We start from the raw sequence: 21,317 nt of genomic DNA on the forward strand, positions 1-21,317 counted from the left end.
AACTGTTTTGTTTCCCATAAAGCATGCAAACGTGTGACTGTCTTTTGTTTCGATATGTGAGGAAAAAAAAAAAAAAAAAAAAAAACATATCAAAAGGTGAAGTATAAAACTTTTGCATATTTTTTCAACGTTTTTAGAAGTTTTAGTATATTATTCATCACCCCTCTTTCTTTTCGCTTTGCATTTTTCCTTTTGTTAGTACGAATTAATTGCGAGGACGTGGAAAAAAAAAAAGAAAAAAAAATCGCAAAGAAAGGAAAAGAAATAAAAAAGGAACAGGAATTATATTTACACAACGTAAATTTTTGATTTTTAGCAGTTTTGGCACTCCTACTGCTGTAATAATAACAGGATTTCTTCACTTTGCGTTTTTGCGCGTTTATCGGCGTTTATTTTGTGCGTACGTTGCGCCCCCATTGCATTTATTTTGCGCCATTTCCCGTTTCCATAGCTCCCCACAGGGCCATGCTGCGCTCATTTGACCTTTTCACATGTCACACGGCAACTACGTATATGTTCGATTTCTTTGTGCTTATTTTATTTTCCACATTCGCGTAATTTTTGCCTTTTTTTGCACTCCCTGTTTGCCTTTTTTTTTTTTTTTTTTTGCCCTCATTTTATGCCCCAACTACATGCCTTTTTTTTTACCCTTTTTTTATGCCCCAATAATTTGCCCCTTTACCTTAATATTTTTTAAAAAAAATTTTTGGAAAATTGGCACGATTCTTTTTTCCCATTCTGTAACTCCAGTTTGCGTTTCTCCGCATAAGCATATCGCATAAAGTGGGGGAAAAAAAGCAGAAAACGAAAAAAAAAGAAATAAAAGGGATAAAAAGTGTAAAAGTAACCAGTTGGGATCCAAAGAGGGAAACAAGAAGAAACATTTACCCAAAAGTAAGAGGATAAAATGGATTCAGGTATGAAGAAATGAGTGCTACATTTGTATGCACACCTGTGTGCCTATACCTCTACGTATGCATGTGCTTATGTGCTTCTTCTTTTTTTTTTCCACACTGAGAGGGTCTTTTTGATGTACCCTATAATTATTGATGGGGGGCAGTATTCAGTAGGGAGCTTTTAACACGTTTTTCCTGCACATAATTCCCCCCCACGGCGTGATGATCATACTTCTACCGTCGCGCCGTTTTCACCTTTGCGGTGAACCCGACTATTTTGCTTAGAGGCACATTGCAATGCATGAAAACGCGCCACCAACACTGTTTTCATGCCCCCCATTTTGCCTAAATTGCAGAATACCAAGGCCTATTGAACAGCAAAGAAAGAGAAGATGAAACCAACGGGGCACACATCGCCGAGAAGGTGGAAAAGGGAGGAGAAACCATTGAAAATACTTTGATGAAATTAAATGTGAGGTACCAAACGTTATTCTTTTCCTCCGGAGTAATGACCGTTTTTTGTGGCACCGTATCGTTACTGGAATCGTTAAGATATTTTTACTTCACCAATTTTGTGGTCTCCACCTTTTTAATGTAAGTAGCCGCAACGAGCGGCACTGAGTGGGTGGCACTGATTGAGTGGCAATGGAACGGTTTGAAGCGAATCCTTTTTGCGAGTGAACAGATTTGAGGGCCCCTTTGGGGAAAGCCCTTCATGTCTACATGCAGCTCGCAGTGTGCTTCTCCCTATACGAACCACTTGCATTTCCCCCATTTGCCTTCCCCCCTTTTACAGAACCATGGGGCTTATCATGATGATTTTGGACATCCCGGGAACGCCCAGATGGGCCGCAAAGCACAGGATTATGATAAGGAAGTACATCAAATTTTTAACGCGCTTGACGGGGAAGGCAGTTTGGTTCTTCTTCTTAGGTGAGAAAGCGGCGAAAGAGGAGGAAGCGCCAAACGCGGCATGGGCACATGCCTCTTAAGACATGGCTCTACCCCCGTTGCGTATTCTCTATTTTCACAGCGCATCCGCATTTGCTAACCCCTCGATATGAAAACACTACAAACCGGTTTGCTTATTTGCCACGAATGTCCTTCCTCCCCCCCTTTTGCAGGATCGATGTCGTGTCTGAACCTATGGCCTCACTCGAAAAAGGTTACCTTCTTTAGATCGTTTTGGGTGATCCTATTCAGTAGCTTTATCCTAGGAGTTGCCGTAGTTGGCTTTTTAATCGCATTAAGAAAATCATTAAGATTGGAAAAATTAAAAAAGACGATCAAGCTGGTATCGAAGGGAGCCTACATTGATTGTTACAGAAAATATAGCGTAGCAGATCCAGACCACGGAATGCAATTTGAAGAATTCAATAGGATGTGTTCAGACCATACCAATGGATATATATATTTTGACTTTTTGGATTTATTTATCATTTTTAATGCCCTAGATGAGCACCAGAAATGTTCCATAAATGAAAGAGAATTTTTGGAATGGATAAATGGCCCCGTGACTTACTTGTGAGGAGACGTACCTCTAACGGAGGAATTCGTTCCCTGTGTGTGTTTATTACGGTGGAATATAATGGCGGGAAGGCAGCATCGCATATGTGCTATTCTTTCTGGGGGAACATAATGGCGGAAGGCAGCATCGCATATGTGCTATTTTTTCTGGGGGAGCATAATGGCGGCCGTGTCCCTTCACCTCCCAACCCCATTATATGCGTGTGTTCCCCTCGGCATACATAATGCTCATACGCACCCCTCAGCAAGTTGGCAACACAGTCAACACAGTCAACGCGGTCAACGCGAACACACAAATGCATACAGTTAAGCAAAGCGCGCGCACACCGCCATACGCGTATGAGAGGAAACCCGACTGGATTCGTAAAAAATATTTTTTTGTATGCTGTTAAGTTTTTGTTTATCATTGTGAAATAATTTTTTATGAATTTCAAATTATTTTTTTTTTTTTTTTTTTTTTTTTTTCTTTGCGCATTTTTTATTCACCTGTTAACATAAAAACGAAAAATAAAAGTTGTCAAAAGTTATGTGTTTTTCTTTTTAAGCTCTCAGCTAAGTGGCTTCTTTGTGGATTTACACTTGAAAGTAGCGCCCCGTTTTTTCCTTCCCACGTGTGGCCTTTTGAATCATTTTATTTGGGGCATTCCACGCATAGCGACTTCGTAGTGGAGGTGAAAATATGGGACTCCCCACGTTCCACAAAAACGCATGCGGTGAAACAAAGCGATGTCGTTGCACGCAGACAGGGGAACAGGATCGCACTCTTCGCGTTTGAGGCCCCTTCCCATGATCTGTAAAATTAAAAGGGGTTCCCCTTTGGCAGTAGTAATTCGGTTTACCGCGGAATGTTAATTTTTTTTTTTTACATGCTTGGAGTTGCCGCGAGGTGCGGCGGAACGGGTAATAAGTTTAAATGGGAAAAAATAAAATAATAAAATAGTAAAGTAGCACACATGTGCATTCATACATGCGTAGATAGATGGCTATTCAAAACATCAAACGGTGTGCCTCCTTCAAATGGGTTAACCTCCATCGGATATGTGACAAATTTCACCCACATGCAGTACCAACGAGAGGCAGGAGTGCTTCTCCTCGAAAAGAGTTTTTTCATCCTACATGTTAGCGTTTTGGGAGGCACAATTAGTGCTGTGCCGAATTGGCTATTCCTGGGGGGAACCTTCCATGCGCATAAAAGAAAAAAAAAAAACGGCTCTTGATTGGTTACACACAAGATGGTTTGATCAAGCGGGGGGGGATACCAAATGGTGGTGCCACGTAAAATTGAAGGTCCTCTGCTGGTACACTCGTGGGAAGGCGAAATTTGAGATGGGGGAGTTTAGCTCAGGTGTGGGGGAAAAAAAAAAAAGTTTATACAAATTGGGCAAATGGGTAAAGCTGCACACACGGGGAAGGGGGGTAAAAAAACTTCGACCCGCTTCTCAACCGCGCCTTAACCGCTTCTTAACCTCTTCTCAACCGCTTCTCAATCTTCTCAACGGCTTCTCGACTATGCCCCGCCCGTAGACTCCTTGGTGTCGTCGAAGTCAATGCTGTGGGACGAATTCGCAATGATGTCCTTCTCCGGCAAGAATGGAATTTCATTATCCTCAATGACGAGGGCGTTTTTCTTCAAGTCGATCCGGCACTGGTGTCTCCTCAGCAAATCCAAGCCGAAAATAAAATCAATATCATATTCATCAATGATGGTTAGCGAAACGGCGTAGAAATAGTTTCCAATTTTTATATCGACCATGTGTATTTTCCCCAAAATGGATTTGGTACCAACTCCTTTGGCAATTCCTGTAAATCTCCTATCCATTAGTCTCAAAATGTTGCATTTTTCTGCACACTGCTTGGACATGATACTTGACTGGGCTCCCGAATCTACAAAAGCGTGAACGACGTTTTTATTTATTTCAACAGGAATGTATAACATGTAAACAACTCCAAATGCTTCTGGGAAATGTTCCTGTGCTAATGCCAAATTTGAGTTTATTTGATTTTTATAAATATTTTCATAAATATATTTTTGTGCATCTTCTGAGAGTGGATCTTTCAGTGCATTTTCGTACATACGTTGTTCTCTTTCTTTTTCTTTTTTTTCACTTTCCAATTTTTCTTTTACATTTTTTTTTACTTCTTCTACATTTTGGCTAGCTATAGCATCATACAGTTGTTTGTCTTGTAATTGTAGGACACTCATCCTGGCTCTGTCGTTTTTTATGTTTAGTAAAATTTCGGTTTCTTTTTTTATATATTCGTTTTCTTGAAATGTGCGGAAATGCTCCATCAGCGCGTTAAACGCTGCATTGTTTAACCCTCCCGCGTTGACGCCGCTACCAGGGATGGGCGTGATTCCAGCCCCTGTGGAGGGCGAAGCCGCCCCTACCCCCGCTGCTGCAATTCCTGCCATTCCTGCCATTCCTGCCATGCCTTCCTGAGTGCTAACATTCCCTTGGGGCATCAAATCCAGACTCAACTTCTTCCTCACGAAGAGCAGGTCCCCTTCATTTATGTTCAGCTTCTTCACCGTGTCGAATTTGTTGAGGGGCGCCCCGTTGTACGTCAATTCGTTTTCGTTCATGTTTAGCGCGAAGTCATTTTCGATAATGTTCACGATGGTGAAAATTTCCGTGTCTTCGTGCACGTCCAGGCTGGTTATGATCTTGCTGTCGTCGGAGATGGTGATGAAGACCATTGTGGCAAGTGGTGGAGTGGTTAAGCGGTGGAGTGGTTAAGCGGTGGAGTGGCTAAGCGGTGGAGTGGCAAAGCGGTGGAGTGGCTAAGCGGTGGAGTGGCAAAGCGGTGGAGTGGCTAAGCGGTGGAGTGGCAAAGCGGTGGAGTGGCTAAGCGGTGGAGTGGCTAAGCGGTGGAGTGGCTAAGCGGTGGAGTGGCTAAGCGGTGGAGTGGCTAAGCGGTGGAGTGATGAACCTACTACCGAACGGGGGTACCCAGGGAGGTAAAAACACAACGCACGTTTTGAAGATACCCTACGCGGAAACAGAAATGGAGGCGGCGAGGAGGAAACAGTGGACGCGTTAAGTGGGAAGTAGGCCCTTCACAGGTGTGCACTTTGGAACTGATCGCCTGCGCGCATATGTCAATTTTTTCGCTTGAAGGAACGTCGGGTTTTATGGCTGCACAGCTGTGTGGCGCTGGGAGGGCGACGTATGCTCGATGTGAAACGCGTGGAAAAACAAAAACAAGGTGAACGCGAAAGGAAAGCTAAACGAAAACGAAACGAAAACAAAAATACAGGAAAAATGCAGGAAAAAACACAACGCGCGGGAACGGCACGAAGAAAAAAAATATAACATGACGTACAATATGTGGTAAGAAATAAAAAACAATCAAATAGGGCCACGTACAAAGAAATTTTGTTTCGCAAACTCTCCTTTTTTTTTTTTCCCCGTTCTTTTTTCATGCAGGAATTTTCAACCATGACGTGAATGCAGCGTTTTCTAAAATTTTGAAATCCACAAGATGGAAGTGCAAATGTTTCAGCGTAATTTTTGAAGGGATAACAAAATGAAGAAATTTTTCCTCATTTTTATTTTTCCACTTTTTAATGTCACACTTTTGACATGAAGGGGGGATTTTTTTTTTTTTTTTTTTTGCAGTATCCATTTGCACATGGAACAACGGTTGGGTGTATGGATGGAGGGTGCCCCTCCGTGCAAAGCGGTATCTTAGTGGGAGAGCAAATACCTGTGGGGGAGGACGTCCCTGCATGGGGAACACGCGTGCGTATGGAAGGTGCATACCACACTGTGCACTTTCTCATGTGCATCACCAGCATGTGGTAGGAGGAACATTGGATCTCGCGACATAACCCTTTCGCTGGCAGATTATGTTAACGCGTCCCATGCACTAACCGCAGAGGGTGGTTTCCACAAAATGTGCCGCTCGCATGTCGTTTTTTTGGGTGTATGTGTAGGGGAACATATGGTGGGTAGCCTGCTCAGGTGAACGAGCAGAAGGGGGTCTTTAACCTCCACCCGCCGCAATCATCCCAAATCTGTGCCAACTTGGGAAAAAATTATTCCAAAAGTGAGCGCAGAATGGGGGGTCCTTTTGGTGCACATTTTTACGCGTGTTGTATGGCGCATCCATTCGGTTGGCCCCTTGGTTAGTCACTTGGCTACTTCGCCACTTAGTAGCTGTCCTTTTTCTGTTTGTGCATGCCAATCTTTCGCCTTAGCCGCTGACTCTTTACCCCTTGCATGGGGGGCAACCCCAATTGGCCATCTTTCTCTTTTCGCACAAATGAACCGTTGCAAGTGCAACAGTTGTGCTATATCCACTCTGGTGTTAAAAAAAAAAAAAAAACGGACTTGACATAAGCGAGGAATGTACACATACATACCTAGAGGTATATGTGCAGATAAGCATATTTTATTCCTCAGGCAGAAAACCCCCCTTGGCACGTCTCACCCGGGGTTAACCCTTTTGAACGAAGCACGACGTCGTGCAGATCATTCAGCTCTCCCGCTTTCCAAAGCAAAGGTGACGAAATTGTGATAAAGGTCCTTTCCTTAACAATGTTTATTTTCGCCATTTGGAAACCCTCCAAAAAATTGCAATACTTGTGTGCATTTTGTGAAGGCGAGAAAGGGGGAAAACATGGCGTGAATAATCGAGGGGGGGAATTATGCCCCTGGGTTGGTTCAACCTGTCACTATGCATGTGCAAGTTTACTCCTCGCGGGGGAGTATTCACATGCGGCTCGTTTGCCCCCACAAAGATTCCAACGCGAAGTGGGTTCCAAAAGGGTGATGAATTTTAATTTAAAAAGCCCTTCGCCATAGCAGCGCCTCTTTCCCAAAAAAAAAAAAAAAAAAAAAAAAAATGTCAAATTTGACGAGTACACAATTGCTGCAATTTTGTAGGTGTACTTTTTCGAAGTGCCACTTAACACATTTTTCCAAATTGGCGAAGAGGGTGATAAAATTACGGAACAAGTTACATAACCGTGATGCTATAAAAAGAGGGTCCATTTTTTTTTTTTTTGTCACCTGTAGTATGGGGCTATAGCCAAGCATACATGTACTACGCCCTTTATATTTGCGCGTCCGTTGGCCTCCAGAGATGGCACTCCGTATCAGCACCCGCAGTTGCTCTTGGCACCTCCTCCTAGCAGCATGTTACCATTAAAAAGAAACAATATAGCAACATTAGCTGCGTTAGCAGCGTTAGCGGCATCACGCTGCACTGTAGTTTCGTCTGCTGCTCTCGTTTTTCCCCCTTCTGTGATGCTACCTGTTCGTCATTCTTTTCGCTCACAAACTGGATGTTTCCCCCACCCTAACCACGTGTAGACAATGGCCCAAGTGTAAAATCATTCCAGCAGAGGGGAGTCCCTCTTTTGCACCACCTAAGAGGCCTCTCTAGGGTAAACAAGCAGTGCGTAGGAAAGACACATGTGAATCATTTTATGAGTCAAGAGCGGAGTGCCCTGTCAACTTCTTCAAGCGTACAACTGAGCGGACACCAATCTGAGGATTACCAGAGTGATGAAGAAAGCGACAAATTAATTTTGAATGATAGTGATGAGGACGAACCTGATGAAGGGGAAGAGTCCCAGGTGGAAATGAGCACTGCGGATGGCGTAACCGACGAGGAGGTCATCACCAAATGCGAAGATGGCGGAAATGTAGGGCGTACCCACTTGGGTGAAAGTACCCCCACCCATGAACAGAGCTGTGAAAGTCAATCGGATAATAAGACCGCCCACTTGAGGAAAAGGAACAAGTACGACCCTGACACGGTGGTGATGTAAGTGGGGTGGGAGGAGTCTCCAAGAGGAGAAAAAAAAAAAAAAAACACATATGTATGTATATATATATTTGCATCACTTTGCGTACGCTTGCCCCTCCCGCTTCACCCTTTTGCCCCTGTGCGCACCTTCACATAGATGCCGTTGCACCCATCGCGCCGCCTCCCTCCCCAACGCACGCAGATATAACGACCTAATCGATTTGCCCCCCGGCATGTGCTCACCCCCCCTGAGCGAAGAAGAAATAGAACAAGTCAACTCGGGGGGGGGTGGCTCCCCCCTGGAGAAGTACTCATGTGCCGTCGTTTATGCTAAGAAGGCGCGCTCATAGGGTGCCGAAGTGGGCTTCCACAGTTGGCAGGTGAGTTGTTGCAGATTTGCCCCCCACGCGAGTCGCAGTTGGAGCGGTTCCCACGGATGAACTGCCCCGACCGTTTGAATATCACTGTAACTTCCTACATCATAGCGATACACGCGCCAAACAACGCATATGAAAAAAAAAGAAATTAAAAAGACGCAACGCGAAACGGAAATGCATAACCAAAGGGATGCATGTAAAAAAATAATAACTGAATAAAATTTGTCACTAAAAAAAGGGAGAGTAAAACGGAAGGAGCAGCCTTTTAAGGGGGGGAGGCGCACCATCTCCTTCTTGATAGAAATGATAAAGGGAAAAGGGGTCCACTGGCTAGGCGCAGCGAAGTAGCCCCCTCGTTCGATTACAGTTTGGGAGAGGACAAAGTTGGGGGGGGGTCTTCCGAGAAACACAGAAGAGCCTACCCAGTGGCGGTGACCCCCCAGTGGTGGCTCACGGCTCGGTGCCCGTGCGGAAGGCAAAGGACGTGTCGAGCGGGTTGTACTTGTAGATGTACCAGAAATCCTCCGTCTTTAACTCCTCGGGGGTTAGCTTAATATACCGGTATATGGAATCCAGTTCGTCCTTATCCAAAGGGTTAATATTGTGCCTGTTCAACAGCTGCTTATAAATCAAATCAATGTTAAGGTTGTTAAAAATGTCGGGCATTTCCTGGCCCAACTGTTCTTGATACTGATACAGCTCTTGGCAGTCATTTATGGTTTGGCTGATGACCTTCTTCACCTTTTCCCGGTTTTCATAAAAATTCGTTATCTCCTCATCGGTAGGGACCACCGAGATGTTGTTACCCTTATAGTAGAAATGGAAGTCGGAGGTATCGTAGAGGTACTTCTCCTTGTTACTTAATTTGGTCATTACTCCTTTGTAGATTTTGTATTTGTCCCACTCGAACAGTTTGCTTTCTTTTAGGGCGAAGTACTCTCCTTTTTTTTTTTCCCTTTCGACCCATATCCGGGAGCTGATGAAGTTTGAATCATTCGGCTCGTCATTCAATCCAAAGGTGGATTTTATGCGATCGTGTTCTTCCTTCAGATCAGTGTACTCATACCTTTTGTTAAAAAAAGGGAGGGGGTAATTATTCCAGTGGGTCCCTCCACTAAGTATAGGGATGTTTGCACTTTTGTAGAAAGCCGTTTGGCTAGTTTTGTTTGGGTCTTTAAGGCTATTAAGAATTGTATTTCCATCCATGGTGCACCCTCTATATCGTAGGAAAATTTCGTGCAAATCCCACTCTGTGTGTTGATACATTGGGTAGTTAAGTGCAAAGACGGAGTCTTTTAGCTGGCCTATGGTTCTGGGGCCTATTATGGAGGAAGCAACAAAGGGTCTACTATAAACGAAGCTTAAGCTTAGCTGTGCTAGGGACATTCCGTGCGATCTAGCTAACTTCATGTATTCGGCTGTCGCGTCTTGGGCCCACACACACCTGTGTGATTTGTACAGATATGGGTACTTATTGCAGCGGCCATTCCTTGGGCCGTAAGATAAATACCCGTAATCCTCGGCTTTGTTCCCTTTAGAGTCATCCAAGTCGTGATCGAGCTGGTCATCCCCCAGGAGGGTGTCCGGGCCCATAGTGTGGTACCTCTCCGGGTCTAAATACTTGCCTGTTAGTATTCCCCCAGCTAGCAACCCGTAAGGAACAAGAGGTACATTAAAATTTTCCCGCAGCATCATTTCTACAAGGCCGGATGACTCCACCTCATTTCTGTGTAACAAATTGTACAAATTCTGTGTACATACAATTTTCATATATTTTTTTTTTTTTTTTTTTGCCAAACTACACCACTGGTATATTCCCCAAACGGATTCGTTCGAAACAGCAATGTGTTTTACCTTCCCTTTGAGAATTAACTTCTCCAAAATGTCAAACTGTTCTTCTATCGACATTACGTTTTTGCCATTTTGTATACCCTGTGAGGAACTCAAATTTTCAAACCCCCATACGTAAGTGTCTTCCCCCTTTGCGCCATTTGGTATGTACCGTTCAGGCATATCGATGGTTAAAATGTCCACATAATTGGTATTTAAATTTTTTAAAATTTTATCCAGCCTTTCTTCCATATTGTAAAAGGTAGGACTGTCATCCTTCAGATCTTGCATAATCCAACTTAGGTAATATTCTCCATTGGTAATTTTGTCCACATTTCTTGAGGAACACATTCGTAGATTTATGATGATGTTTTCCCTTTTCTTATCTTTGAGGAATAAATTCATGTTTTTATTTTTCCCCTTTTTGTAGCTGACTGGGTCATGTGGAAATGGGTCATATTCACAGATATCAAAAAAATTTATTCCATATTCGTAAAATGCCATGTTCAGCAGGACATTCACATCGTCCTTGCTGATGAAGTTTTCATTTTCATACATGTTCGTTCCTACGCAGAGTTCACTTACGCACAGGTTACTTTCTCCCAACTTTCTGTATTTCATTCCATATATCAAATCGGCGTGCGTGTAAATTTTTTTTGTGTGGAAACTGTTGGAGTTGCTAATTCGGAGCAGTTCGTAAAAAAGGTGTTTTTTCCTCAGGTCGTATTTGTCCTTTTGAGTTTTCGAATTTGGTGCGTCTGTCTGCTGCTCCGTGCGCACATTTTTTAAAATCGTGTCCATGAATTCTTGGCTTCCTGGGGGTGGCTTTTCTCCGAACCGCATCTTTTCAATGTCCTCTCTCTCTTCGTACAGCTTTTCATTTTTTTCGTCTTCCTCGAGCATAAATTCTACCCTTTTGATGAATTCAATTTTGCGTTCCCTCTCCAGTTTTTCCTGCTCCTTTTGGGCGAGGTCGTCCTGCGAGTTGTTCCCCTGCTGTTTTGGGGCGATGTCGTCCTCCGAGTTGTCCGCCTTTCCTTCGCCTTCCGTGCCGATTGCTTTGCCCCCCTTTTGACTTCCCCTCCTGCGTCCCTTTTTCCCCCGCGGTGCGTTTTCCCCTTTTTCGTCTTCCACGGCAAACTCGTCCGCAAAATGTTCGCCCGCCTCGTCGTCGTCAAACTGGTCTTCACTGGACTCCCCCGGGGCGGCGGTTCGCTGGAGGGGTTCTCCCCCGTCTGTGCCCCCTTTGGCGGTCTTTCTGGCACTCCTTTTTGCCATCTCTTTGGTACCCTTCTTTGCGATCTTTCTGGCACCCTTTTTTGCGCCCCTTTTGCGTTCCCCCTTGGCTTGCCCTTTATCCGCGCTCACTTGATCCCCCCCCCTTTCTGCCCCCTCAACCGCCGCACCACCGCTTCCATTCTCCATAGGGGGGTTTTCCTCCCCTTTTTTCCTTCCCCGACGGGCCTTTACTTTGCCCTTTACCACTTCATCCTTTTCTGTGCTTTCCGGTTGTTCAGCGGTATCCCCAACGTTTTTCCTCCTCGCGTACAACTTTGTAGGCCATACATTTCCTCTCGCAGGGTTGCCCCGGAGCGATGCATCGCCATTAGATTGACGCCGCTTTCGTGGTCCTAACTGCACGTGGGTAATAACATTTCCGTTGAGATAAAGGTAGGGAAGTCGCCTATCCTGAGGAGACGAACCCTCGTCTGGGAATTTTATCTTCACAAATTTATTCCTCCTTGGAACGATTTTAACGTTACACGTGTGTTTGTCTGTTGGATAAAATGGGGTGCTGGGAATTCTTTTCTTTCGCACAGAGGAAAAAGTCTCCATAAGGAACCACGCGCAGATAGCTACGAAGGAGGTCCTTTTCGTTTTCATAACTGGCAGGTCGGTGGGTCGGAGGTTCGGGGGTGCAAAGCGGCGAGGGCGCGCCCACAAGAACACAATAACACAGTGACACACAGCACACACACGTACACACATGCGCATACGCACTTGTGCACACTCATCCCTTCCGCGACTTCACGCTCAGGCATGTGCTTGTCCTCCTATTTGAGGAACACCGTTCGGCACAAGCGTCGGTATATCTTCCCCGCGCAATCCCCCTGTTCCTTCAATTTCATCTTGAAAAGTTAGTTATCTTGAAGGTATGGCGAGAAGAATGGTACGTTGGTTATCCCTGCTTTATCTCTTCCCTTCTTTTTACGCTTTGCCATAAAAGAGCCAAAAGTTTCGCTCTCTTGTGAAGACTTCTCCAAACTTAGTAAGCTCATGTTAGTGTTGCATTTTTTTTTTTCAATTTGACCTAGCGGGTTAAAAAAAAAAAAAAAAAAGTTACCATTCTGAGGAGTGCAGAATGGGGGAATATGGTCGCAATGGGCCCAACAGCAGTCAGAATAAATTTATCACAAAAAGGAAGGACTTGCTGCGAGCTGATCGAGTGAAAGGAAAAGCCCCAGGTTTGGCAAACAAATGGAGGAAAAAAAAAAAAAATTAAGGAAAATAATTGCATGTTCACCTTATGCGCGGCTTTTCTGCGAACATCTACGCACAGCAGAGAAAAAAAAAAAAAAAAAAAGAAACCATTGGATATCTGCCTACATATATATAACCTAGATGCAAGCATGTACAAATGTTGCCCACATTTGCAACAAAAATGTATTCACAGAAACAGAAAGCACATCTTTTGAGGAACTACCCTGGCAATTATCATTTTTTTTTTTAACCAACTTGGAAGTACAGAACATTTGTAGCTAATTAGTTTGCCAAAATTAGCACGTACCTTTTAATACGGTGGCCAACGAGAAAAAAAAAAAAAAAAGAAATGTTCCTTATGGAGTGAATAATACCTCGCTCTACTTTCCCCTTTTGTTTATCCCACTCTTGTTTGGGTAGTTGTGCCACAGAGGCCTCCTCCCTAGCTTTAGGCGAAAGTATTAATTGGAGGGGCTACCCAACGAAGGAGCAGCAGGGCGTATAGGACATACCCCCCCTAATCCAGTGAACATGCATAAAAAGGCACACAACCCAAAGTGGTATCCTTTCACGCATGGCAAGTATAATAATCCCCCCAGAAGGAATCTCCACCTATCACACTAGTGTACTGCTTTAAAATGAGAAAGCGAAAATATGGAAGCCGGTCTACCCCCACGGAGAACGAAGCAAATGAGGATCCCATAGACGAGCAGGAAAGAAAGTACATTTACCCAAGCATCGCCAACTCGCCAATACTCTTGCACAACGACCAGGTCATCTACGCATATGGCAGCAGTCTGATATTTTATTCCCTGAAGGAAAAAAAATTTGTAAAAAAAATTGATGAGCATGAAAATGCTATTAGATCATTAGATGTTAATAAAAATGGAACTAAAAAATATTTCTTGACAACTGGGGATGATAAAGTGATAGTGATTTATGATGAGCAGTGGTCCGTGTGCCACAAAATTGTGCATAAGAAAAAAATCGTGAAGGCGTATTTTTTAAAATATGTGCAGGAGGAAGACAAGAAGTTCGAAATAATTTTCATTGACAAGTATGGAGACGTGTACCTGTTTGACCTCAAGTTGGTGGCGCAGGGGACCCCCACCATGGGGGAAGCCCCAACGGTGGGTGAAGCCTCAACGACGAGCCTCTCCTGCTGCACCACCAAGTTGAGCTACCTGCAGGATTCGCTGAACGACATCCAGGAAAATGACGAGGATTTGTTTTTCATGAATAATTTCGAGCGCATGCTTCAGGGGGAGGAGGGGGAGGAAGAAAATAACGAGGAAGAAGATAAAGCGGAGGGAGGTCACTCAGAAGGAGGCCACTCGGGAGGTGATGAAGGGCAGTCGGGCAAACTCGCCCAGGTGAAGGAAAAGCTGGAGCGGCACTACGCCAAGTGCTTCCAAAGCGAAACGCTGATGTACCCAATCCTCGCGTGCAACTCTGCAGTCATATCGCTACACTACGACAGCAACTTTTTAATAATAGGAGACAGAGATGAAAAAATAAGAATTGTGAAAAATAAAAAAATAAACCAAATATACAACTTTTATTTAAATCACAAGTTATTTATCACTTCCCTCGTTTTGATAAATTCTAAAACGTTTTGTTCTGCCGCCGCGGATTGCTACCTCCACATGTGGGACATTAAGACGAAGGATATTATTGACACGTTGTATTTTGACTCCTCCTTTTTGTGCAAACTGGCAGAGTGGAAGGCCCCCTTTGGCAATTCGGTCCATTTGAAAAAATATAAGTTTGTTATCAACACGTTGATTTTTAAGGAAAGCACTTGGACAATCTACGCCACTGCAGAAAATTTGAAAGGAATTTTAATCATCCCACTAGCCATAAGTGGAGATGGCAGCCATTTGTTAACTTTTAATAAGGAAGAAATTTCATTTTTTCCTCTTCAACAGGAGGTTTTATCTTTCATCTTTTTATCACTTGATGGGGATGATGAGTGTATACTTTTTGTCGATAGGAGTGCAGGCCAATTGCATCAGATCAAATTAACAGATCGTGGGAAGTTGGCTGGAGAGGTGGTCACCCTCGACCGGCATGCCTTCTTTGACGGCGCGAAGCAAATGGGTAATGTAGAATTCATGCCTCGTTTGACTGCTAGGCGGTTTCTCTGCTTCGCGGCAGCTCGGGCGACGTGGGGTTTCCCCCTCAGCAAGTCACCCTTGAAGAGCAGCAGTAGCAGCAGCAACAGCAATAACCTCCCTGCTAAGCCACATTACTTTTTCTTCCCCCCCTTTTTAGATATCGGATTGATAAATTACTGGAAGCACACCACGATAGAGGACGAAATTCCTTAGGGGGAACTCTCCATTTGCTGTGTACCGGGGTGTCCCCCATTTGAGGCTTCATTTTATGCGCCTTCGCAAAGTTGCCTTTTTTCCCCTTTGCCGCTTTTTCCTTTGACGTGTTTCTCCTTCACTTTAAAATTGTTACCGCCGGGTACTTTTGTGCCTCTTCGAGGAGAGGGAAGGAAGCGCGCCCCGCACGGTCCTCTGCAAATTTACGCCTCTGCTGCGTAAATATACGCAAGAGTGCGCATGTTGTGTAGGTTCCTAAGCGCATAACAGCGTTCACGGCGTTGGCGTTAGTGTTAGCAGTTTTCTGTGGGTTCCTTTTACCTGTTAATTTAATTTCCCTTTTTTGTCGAAGCGTTCCCAGCGGAGCGCATTCACTTCTACCCCCGTTTCGTCACTTTGCCCCAATGCACGAGCAGAAGTTTACATATTAGAAGAAAAAACAAAAAATAAATTTTGCGCCACAATGAAGTGAAGTCGTTTTGGCGTTTTTTTCACCACGTGTGGAGTGCTAACCGTTTTGGCTATTTTTGCGAATAATTCATCCATTTCTCATTTTTTGCTCAATTTGTGTGTTCCCTTTTGACAGCAATTTTTTTTTTAACTTTTTTAAAATTAGCCCCAATTTGAAGAGCGCCACAAGGGGATTCACCGCCACGCGGAACAGCCGCATATAAATAAACATATGCGTGTACGTGTTCACGTGGATGCATACCTTCTTACGAACATAAACGTAGCAGCAAAATGTAAGCTGTAACAATAATGGTAATTGGCAGCAAGCAAATCTGCGAACCATTTTGACTAGGCTAGTAACACGCACGTGGCATCCTATCCATTTGATCTGTACTGAAAGGTTAAATTCAGGCGGACCGTAGGAGTACTTAACAAATTATGAGCGCGCAGTGGTAGGGCAAAGGTAGAAACCCCAACGTGCGTGAAGAAGTGCTCGCATGAGAGTTAAGCGTGCCCACTGGTAAGCGCGATCTTAGGAGCGAATTTGAAGGGGGAGAGCCCAGTTGCCACACAAAGGTGAATCCCGTACTACCCCCCCCATTTATCTTTGACCCAACCCCAAAGCACGAAACTGTTCGAAGAAATCTATGCACCACATCGGGTACTCAAAATTGTATATGCAATTTCTAACTGAGGAGGACGCCCCACTTGTATCATCAGAACAGAGGCAAAATGAAAGAAGACGAATCGGACGAACCTGTGCAGAAAAAGGAGTATGAAAAAACGTTTTGGGAACAAATTGGAAAACCCAAGCACATTTTAGCTCCCATGGTGGACTTAAGCGAATTAGCATTTCGATTGCTATGCAGAAATTACAACTGTCACTTGACTTTCACCCCCATGTTACATGCAAAAAATTTTGTGGAGCATGAAAAATATCGAAAAAGTTATTTTCAAAGTTGCGAAAAAGATGAACCTGTAATTGCGCAGTTTTGTGGGAACAATTCGAAAATTATTTTAAACGCAATTGAGTATATTAAGAATGAGGTGAACGCTGTTGATTTGAATTTGGGGTGTCCCCAGCAAATTGCCAAAAAGGGGAATTATGGAGCCTTCTTACTACAAAAGCACGACGAAGTGGTGAACTTAGTGTCAGACATAACGAATAATTGCAATATCCCAATTACTTGTAAAATAAGAAAAATTGACCAAGATTATCAGAAAACGTTAAACCTGTGTTATGATTTACAGAGTCGTAATGTCAAAATGATTACCGTTCATGGAAGGACAAAGGAGGAAAAAGGCACAAATATTAAACAATGTGATTATGAAATTATTAAAATAATAAAGGAAAGATTAAACATCCCAATAATAGCTAATGGATCCATCGAGCATTTTGAAGATATACAAAAATGCCTAAATTATACCAAAGCCGACGCAGTTATGTGTGCAGAAATTTTACTCGAAAAACCCTATTTTTTTTCAAACCAAAATGTACACACAGTGGATGTCGTGAATGAGTATTACGATTTGTTTTTACAATACGAGTCGAACACAAAATATTTAAAAGGACATTTGTTTAAAATGTTATATAAGTATTTTCAAGTGCACACCGATTTGAGAGACATGCTGAATAATTGCCACTCGCTGGATGACTATGTAAACTTTCGCTCCATTTTGAACGAGAAAAGGAGCAGCGGCGTCCTCACCGAGTCCTCCCTCAGTTGGTACAGGAGGTACAGGAAAACCGAGTGAGGGGGGAGGGAAGCCAGATTCCCCGCTGGCAACATACCCGCACGTGTGCACATATGCATATGGCTTCCCATTCGTTTTGTAGTAACGCGTATTCCGCTGCTTTTTTTTTTTAATTCGTCCTATGGGTTAGTTTTTTAAGGGGCCTACACCCCCCAACAACACGTGTTTGTCTTAGCCGCATTATTCGCCTAACCAGTGTCCATTTTTGCGCGGCATTTTATTCCTTTTTTCGTCAGTTTGTTTTTTATTTCCTCATTTATGATTTAGCCCTTTTACAACTTTGGCATAGCAAGTCGGCTCTTCTTTTTTTTTGTCGTTTTTGAAAAGGTGAAAGTTGTCGACAAATGGTTTTTCGTCAGTTTTTTGAAGTATTTAAAAAATGAAGCGAAGCCTTTTTGGCTAGCTCTTTAAAAAAAAAAAAAAAAAAAAAAGAAGGCAGGTAGGAAGAAATAAATAAAATATGAACGGTGCAGGCAGAATTGTACCGCATTTTTTCTGACGTTGTGCAGACGTTTCCCTTTTTTTCTGCTCCTTTTGCGGCATCGGCTAGAAACGAAGAAAAGGCGTTACTCTTCAGCAAAGGTCACTTTTCCTTTTTCTGCTTTCTCATTTTTTTTATCTCCAGGGTGACATTCTCAATGTTCTGAAAAAGGGGGCAGAGGAAATGGGGACATGTGTGCAAATGGGCAGTGGTGTTGCCTAAGCAGTAACGTAGGCACATTTTTTTTTTTTTTTCTGACCTTCTTTATTTCTCCGATTTGCGAATTTAAAAACTCAATGTCATTTTCGGACGACTTGATGTTGCTCTCAAGTTCGGATATTTTTTCCTCATAGCCCTGAGTATCTGCATTTATATTATCATTTATCATGTCTATTTGTGCTTTCAACGTTTGTATTTGGTAATTCGAGATAGTTTTGCTGTTATTCAGTGTGGAGGCATTGTTACTGCTAGCATTGACGCTGCTACTGTTGCTGCTACTTTTCGCGTTTTTAATGGCGAAAATTTTTTTCTTTAACTGACTGTCTATGTTGACTAACTGTTCTTGTTTTTTTTTCAAAATGTTTTCATTTTCCATATAGGTGTTTTTTAATTTCATGAGTTCCTCTTTTAATTGTCTGATTTCTTCATATTTTGTTTGTATGGACAGTTGCGTTTCGTTTAGGCAAATTTCATCTATCGCTTTTAGCTGTTGCTTGGAAATGTTTTCCAGCCCCTCCTTATCATTATTCAGTTTTTGTAAAATTTCTTCATTTTCTTTCAGTTTGTTTTCAAGCTTGACTATTTTGTCCGTATTGTCTTCTATGCTTACTTTACTCTTTAACAATTCGATATTTTTCTTGTATTTGTTTAATTCGTTTATGGCTGATTTTTCAATGGAGTTTTTGGTGCCAGCCGTGGTTTTCTTTTTCACTTGCAAAAGTACATTGTCTAGAAACACCTTCTCTAATTTTAACAAATTCTTTTTTATTTCCGAGTAAATTTCTTCATTTTTTGTATTCTTGCTCCCCTCGGTAGTTTTTTCCGCCACCAGATTCGTTTTTATGGCGTTCTCTACATTCTTTTTGTTATTCAAAATGGTGCTGCTCGAACTCATGTACTTATTCATCGTGGGGAAGACACACAAATGGGCAGCTCACTTTGAGTGAAGCAGAGTTGCAGCGAAGAATCGAAGGTGACGAAAGAAAATGTGTAGCAAATGAAGATAGACTACCGAATTGCACCTACACCGATGAGTGATGCATAATTCGGAAGGGGGCAAGGGTGAATGTGATCGCCCTTTTTATTTGCCTTACATTAAGGCGCTAATTTGCACATGAAAATGTGCACTTTTATGTTTAGGCGGATTCACAACAGGGGAGGGGTAAATTTTTTGTCCTTATTCAAAATTGGTGAATAGCAGGGGTTGGGGAGGCTCCTCGTAGGGGGTTTGTACAAAGGGAGGGAGACGCGGAGGAGGGGTAGAAGCAGTAGGAGCGGTAGAAGCAGCTGGAGCAGTCCCCTTTCCAAATGCGAATTCTTCAAAAGTGAACACGTACACTGGCAGGGAAGTGAGCGTACGTCAGTGCACACTCACTTACCGGTCATCTTTACACTTTATGGCTCTTCAAAATAGGCCTTTTTCACTGCAAAAGTGTGAGGCATAAGTTTTAGGAAGGCACAAAGATGGCGGTGAAGGTTTGCGCCTATGCTTCTTCAAAAGATTGACGCTTCTGTGCTTTTACACATTAGACAGGTAGTCATTTAAAAAAAAAAAAAAAAAAAAAAAATTGCAATACGGATTAGAGGCAGCAGCGCCTACATACGATTATGTATGGCAAAAAAAGGAGTGTACCTCAAAGTGACATAAATATGACAAATCAATTTTGAGAAGCGTGAAATGATTATCATCACTACTCGCAGTTATTTAACAATTCCTCCGCTGAGCATTGCGGTACTTGGAGTGTTTTTACCGTTCGAAAAAAAATTTACTGTCTTTTGAAAAATGGGCGAGGAGAAAAAAGAACATTTCCCCATTTGACTAGGCTAATCAAAACGTATGAAACCGTTTGAGTTTTTCCCATTGTTGGCACTTTTATAGAACCGGGACGGCCGCGTTCGGGTTAAAGGGCAACATAATTCGAGTAGGTATGTTCCGTATTTAAGCCGCTTGCTTAAAATGTGTGCATGCGTATAGGTACGCCTATGCGTACGTTTGCGTGGGAAGGAGCGTTTTCCTCACCTCCATGCGGTTGCAAAGGGGGCTGGGCGCGCGACAGAGAAAAAAGGCATACGCATAAATAAAGACAATTAGCGGCACTGGTTGGACTTTAAGATGTGCTCAATCTGTTATCTGTTGACACGCCACTTCTGCCGCTTTACCACCCTTATGGGGGAGGGTCCACTTTGTTTCTCTCTTACACTGTTCCATTTGCTTTGATTTTTTTTTTTTTTCTCATCCTTTTAACCCGTTCCTCCTTCCCCTTAGCAGTAGACAATCGCCTCTCAGCTGCGCCATTTATTTCTCACTGCGTTAAGGGTTGTTTCTGTTTACCAAAATGGTGAATGCAAAAATGTCATTTTTGTTTTTTTCTCTTTTCCCGATTGAGGGGTGTGTCATTTTTTTTTGGCGTAAGTGGGGGTCCGCTAACGGTCTTATATCCTTTTGTTAAAAAGGACACTCCATGGAGTGCGGGCACACAAGTGAACCGTGTGCCATGGGGAGCAATGTTGAGGAGGGCGCGGGAGATAGCAAACATGAAGTTACCATATGTATGCACATATATACATGTTGATGCCTTCTCACACGTGCGCTCCCCCTACGCTGCTTCGCAAAAGAAGCTTGTTAGCCTTTATCTGCCTAGGGGTAGGTACAATTGTGCATCCGTGGGGGGGAACAAAAAGGGGCAAAATTGGCGAAGTACCCCCGGACGTTCAAATGTTCGGGGGGTACCGACTTTGCCACATCAATGTGTGTACATATATATGCGCTTATACAGATGAAGTGCAATTTTTGGAGCCCCCCTCAAATGGTGTCAAAATAGGGACTCGCTTTCCCCTTTAAAATGACTGCTATCCAATGTGTGGTTTTTTTAAGCAACATGTGGAATGCTGTGTGAGCGAATTGTTAACCGGAGTAGGGGCCTTTACTCAACTGAGGTGATGGGCGAGCGTATACCAATTGAGAGATCTATAAAAGGGGAAAAACCACCAGCTGTGATGAAAACGAACCAGGGAAGATCCTTCCTCGGGTATTTGACCCATTCGGCGCGAAAAAGCCCAAGAGGCTTGCTTCGCATTAAACGAGCGATGTGTTATGGGTTACACGTCCTGGCGGGTTTCTTCCCCGTGGGGGGTGAGCAAATGGTATGCTTTTTATTCTCACGTCAAATGAGGCATTTTCGCACTTACCACGTGGGCGGCAATCACGTAAGCG

At 43.3% G+C, this 21,317-nt stretch overlaps 7 protein-coding genes across 7 annotated transcripts; 4 read left to right on the top strand and 3 right to left on the bottom strand.

Annotated features, from left to right (window-relative positions):
* Nucleotides 1–1,356: 1,356 nt before the first annotated feature.
* PVX_085980 (hypothetical protein, conserved) lies at nt 1,357–2,424 on the top strand (the record flags this gene model as incomplete). Its single annotated transcript, XM_001616809.1, has 3 exons — nt 1,357–1,490; nt 1,693–1,829; nt 2,021–2,424. The coding sequence occupies 3 exons, from the start codon at nt 1,357–1,359 to the stop codon at nt 2,422–2,424; spliced, it is 675 nt and encodes a 224-aa protein (XP_001616859.1).
* A 1,506-nt stretch (nt 2,425–3,930) lies between these two features.
* Nucleotides 3,931–5,121, bottom strand: PVX_085985 (DNA-damage inducible protein, putative; the record flags this gene model as incomplete). The annotated part of the gene is made up of 1 exon (XM_001616810.1): nt 3,931–5,121. The coding sequence occupies one exon, from the start codon at nt 5,119–5,121 to the stop codon at nt 3,931–3,933; it is 1,191 nt and encodes a 396-aa protein (XP_001616860.1).
* A 2,165-nt stretch (nt 5,122–7,286) lies between these two features.
* Nucleotides 7,287–8,530, top strand: PVX_085990 (hypothetical protein, conserved; the record flags this gene model as incomplete). The annotated part of the gene is made up of 3 exons (XM_001616811.1): nt 7,287–7,566; nt 7,742–8,198; nt 8,383–8,530. Exons 1-3 carry the CDS (start codon nt 7,512–7,514, stop codon nt 8,528–8,530), a joined length of 660 nt encoding a protein of 219 aa, XP_001616861.1. The 5' UTR covers nt 7,287–7,511.
* A 477-nt stretch (nt 8,531–9,007) lies between these two features.
* On the bottom strand, nt 9,008–12,223 carry PVX_085995 (oxidoreductase, aldo/keto reductase domain containing protein; the record flags this gene model as incomplete). Its single annotated transcript, XM_001616812.1, has 1 exon — nt 9,008–12,223. One exon carries the CDS (start codon nt 12,221–12,223, stop codon nt 9,008–9,010), a length of 3,216 nt encoding a protein of 1,071 aa, XP_001616862.1.
* Nucleotides 12,224–13,007: 784 nt separating this feature from the next.
* PVX_086000 (hypothetical protein, conserved) lies at nt 13,008–15,906 on the top strand. Its single transcript, XM_001616813.1, has 2 exons — nt 13,008–14,968; nt 15,143–15,906. Exons 1-2 carry the CDS (start codon nt 13,507–13,509, stop codon nt 15,196–15,198), a joined length of 1,518 nt encoding a protein of 505 aa, XP_001616863.1. The 5' UTR covers nt 13,008–13,506; the 3' UTR covers nt 15,199–15,906.
* Nucleotides 15,907–16,342: 436 nt separating this feature from the next.
* Nucleotides 16,343–17,403, top strand: PVX_086005 (tRNA-dihydrouridine synthase, putative; the record flags this gene model as incomplete). The annotated part of the gene is made up of 1 exon (XM_001616814.1): nt 16,343–17,403. The coding sequence occupies exon 1, from the start codon at nt 16,381–16,383 to the stop codon at nt 17,401–17,403; it is 1,023 nt and encodes a 340-aa protein (XP_001616864.1). The 5' UTR covers nt 16,343–16,380.
* Nucleotides 17,404–17,986: 583 nt separating this feature from the next.
* On the bottom strand, nt 17,987–19,596 carry PVX_086010 (hypothetical protein, conserved; the record flags this gene model as incomplete). Its single annotated transcript, XM_001616815.1, has 2 exons — nt 18,144–19,596; nt 17,987–18,046 (listed from the first exon to the last, which is right to left on the bottom strand). Exons 1-2 carry the CDS (start codon nt 19,008–19,010, stop codon nt 17,987–17,989), a joined length of 927 nt encoding a protein of 308 aa, XP_001616865.1. The 5' UTR covers nt 19,011–19,596.
* Between the last annotated feature and the right edge of the window lie 1,721 nt (nt 19,597–21,317).

The sequence above is a fragment of the Plasmodium vivax genome, chromosome 13, assembly GCF_000002415.2.
Source record: "Plasmodium vivax chromosome 13, whole genome shotgun sequence".
Classification (NCBI taxonomy): Eukaryota; Apicomplexa; class Aconoidasida; order Haemosporida; family Plasmodiidae; genus Plasmodium; species Plasmodium vivax.

Bases quoted from the DNA above. Each gene is read 5' to 3' on its own strand.
- PVX_086000 (XM_001616813.1), top strand. From the start codon at position 13,507: ATGAGAAAGCGAAAATATGGAAGCCGGTCTACCCCCACGGAGAACGAA. The intron at 14,969-15,142 runs GTAATGTAGAAT...CCCCCTTTTTAG, and splicing joins TGACGGCGCGAAGCAAATGG to ATATCGGATTGATAAATTAC.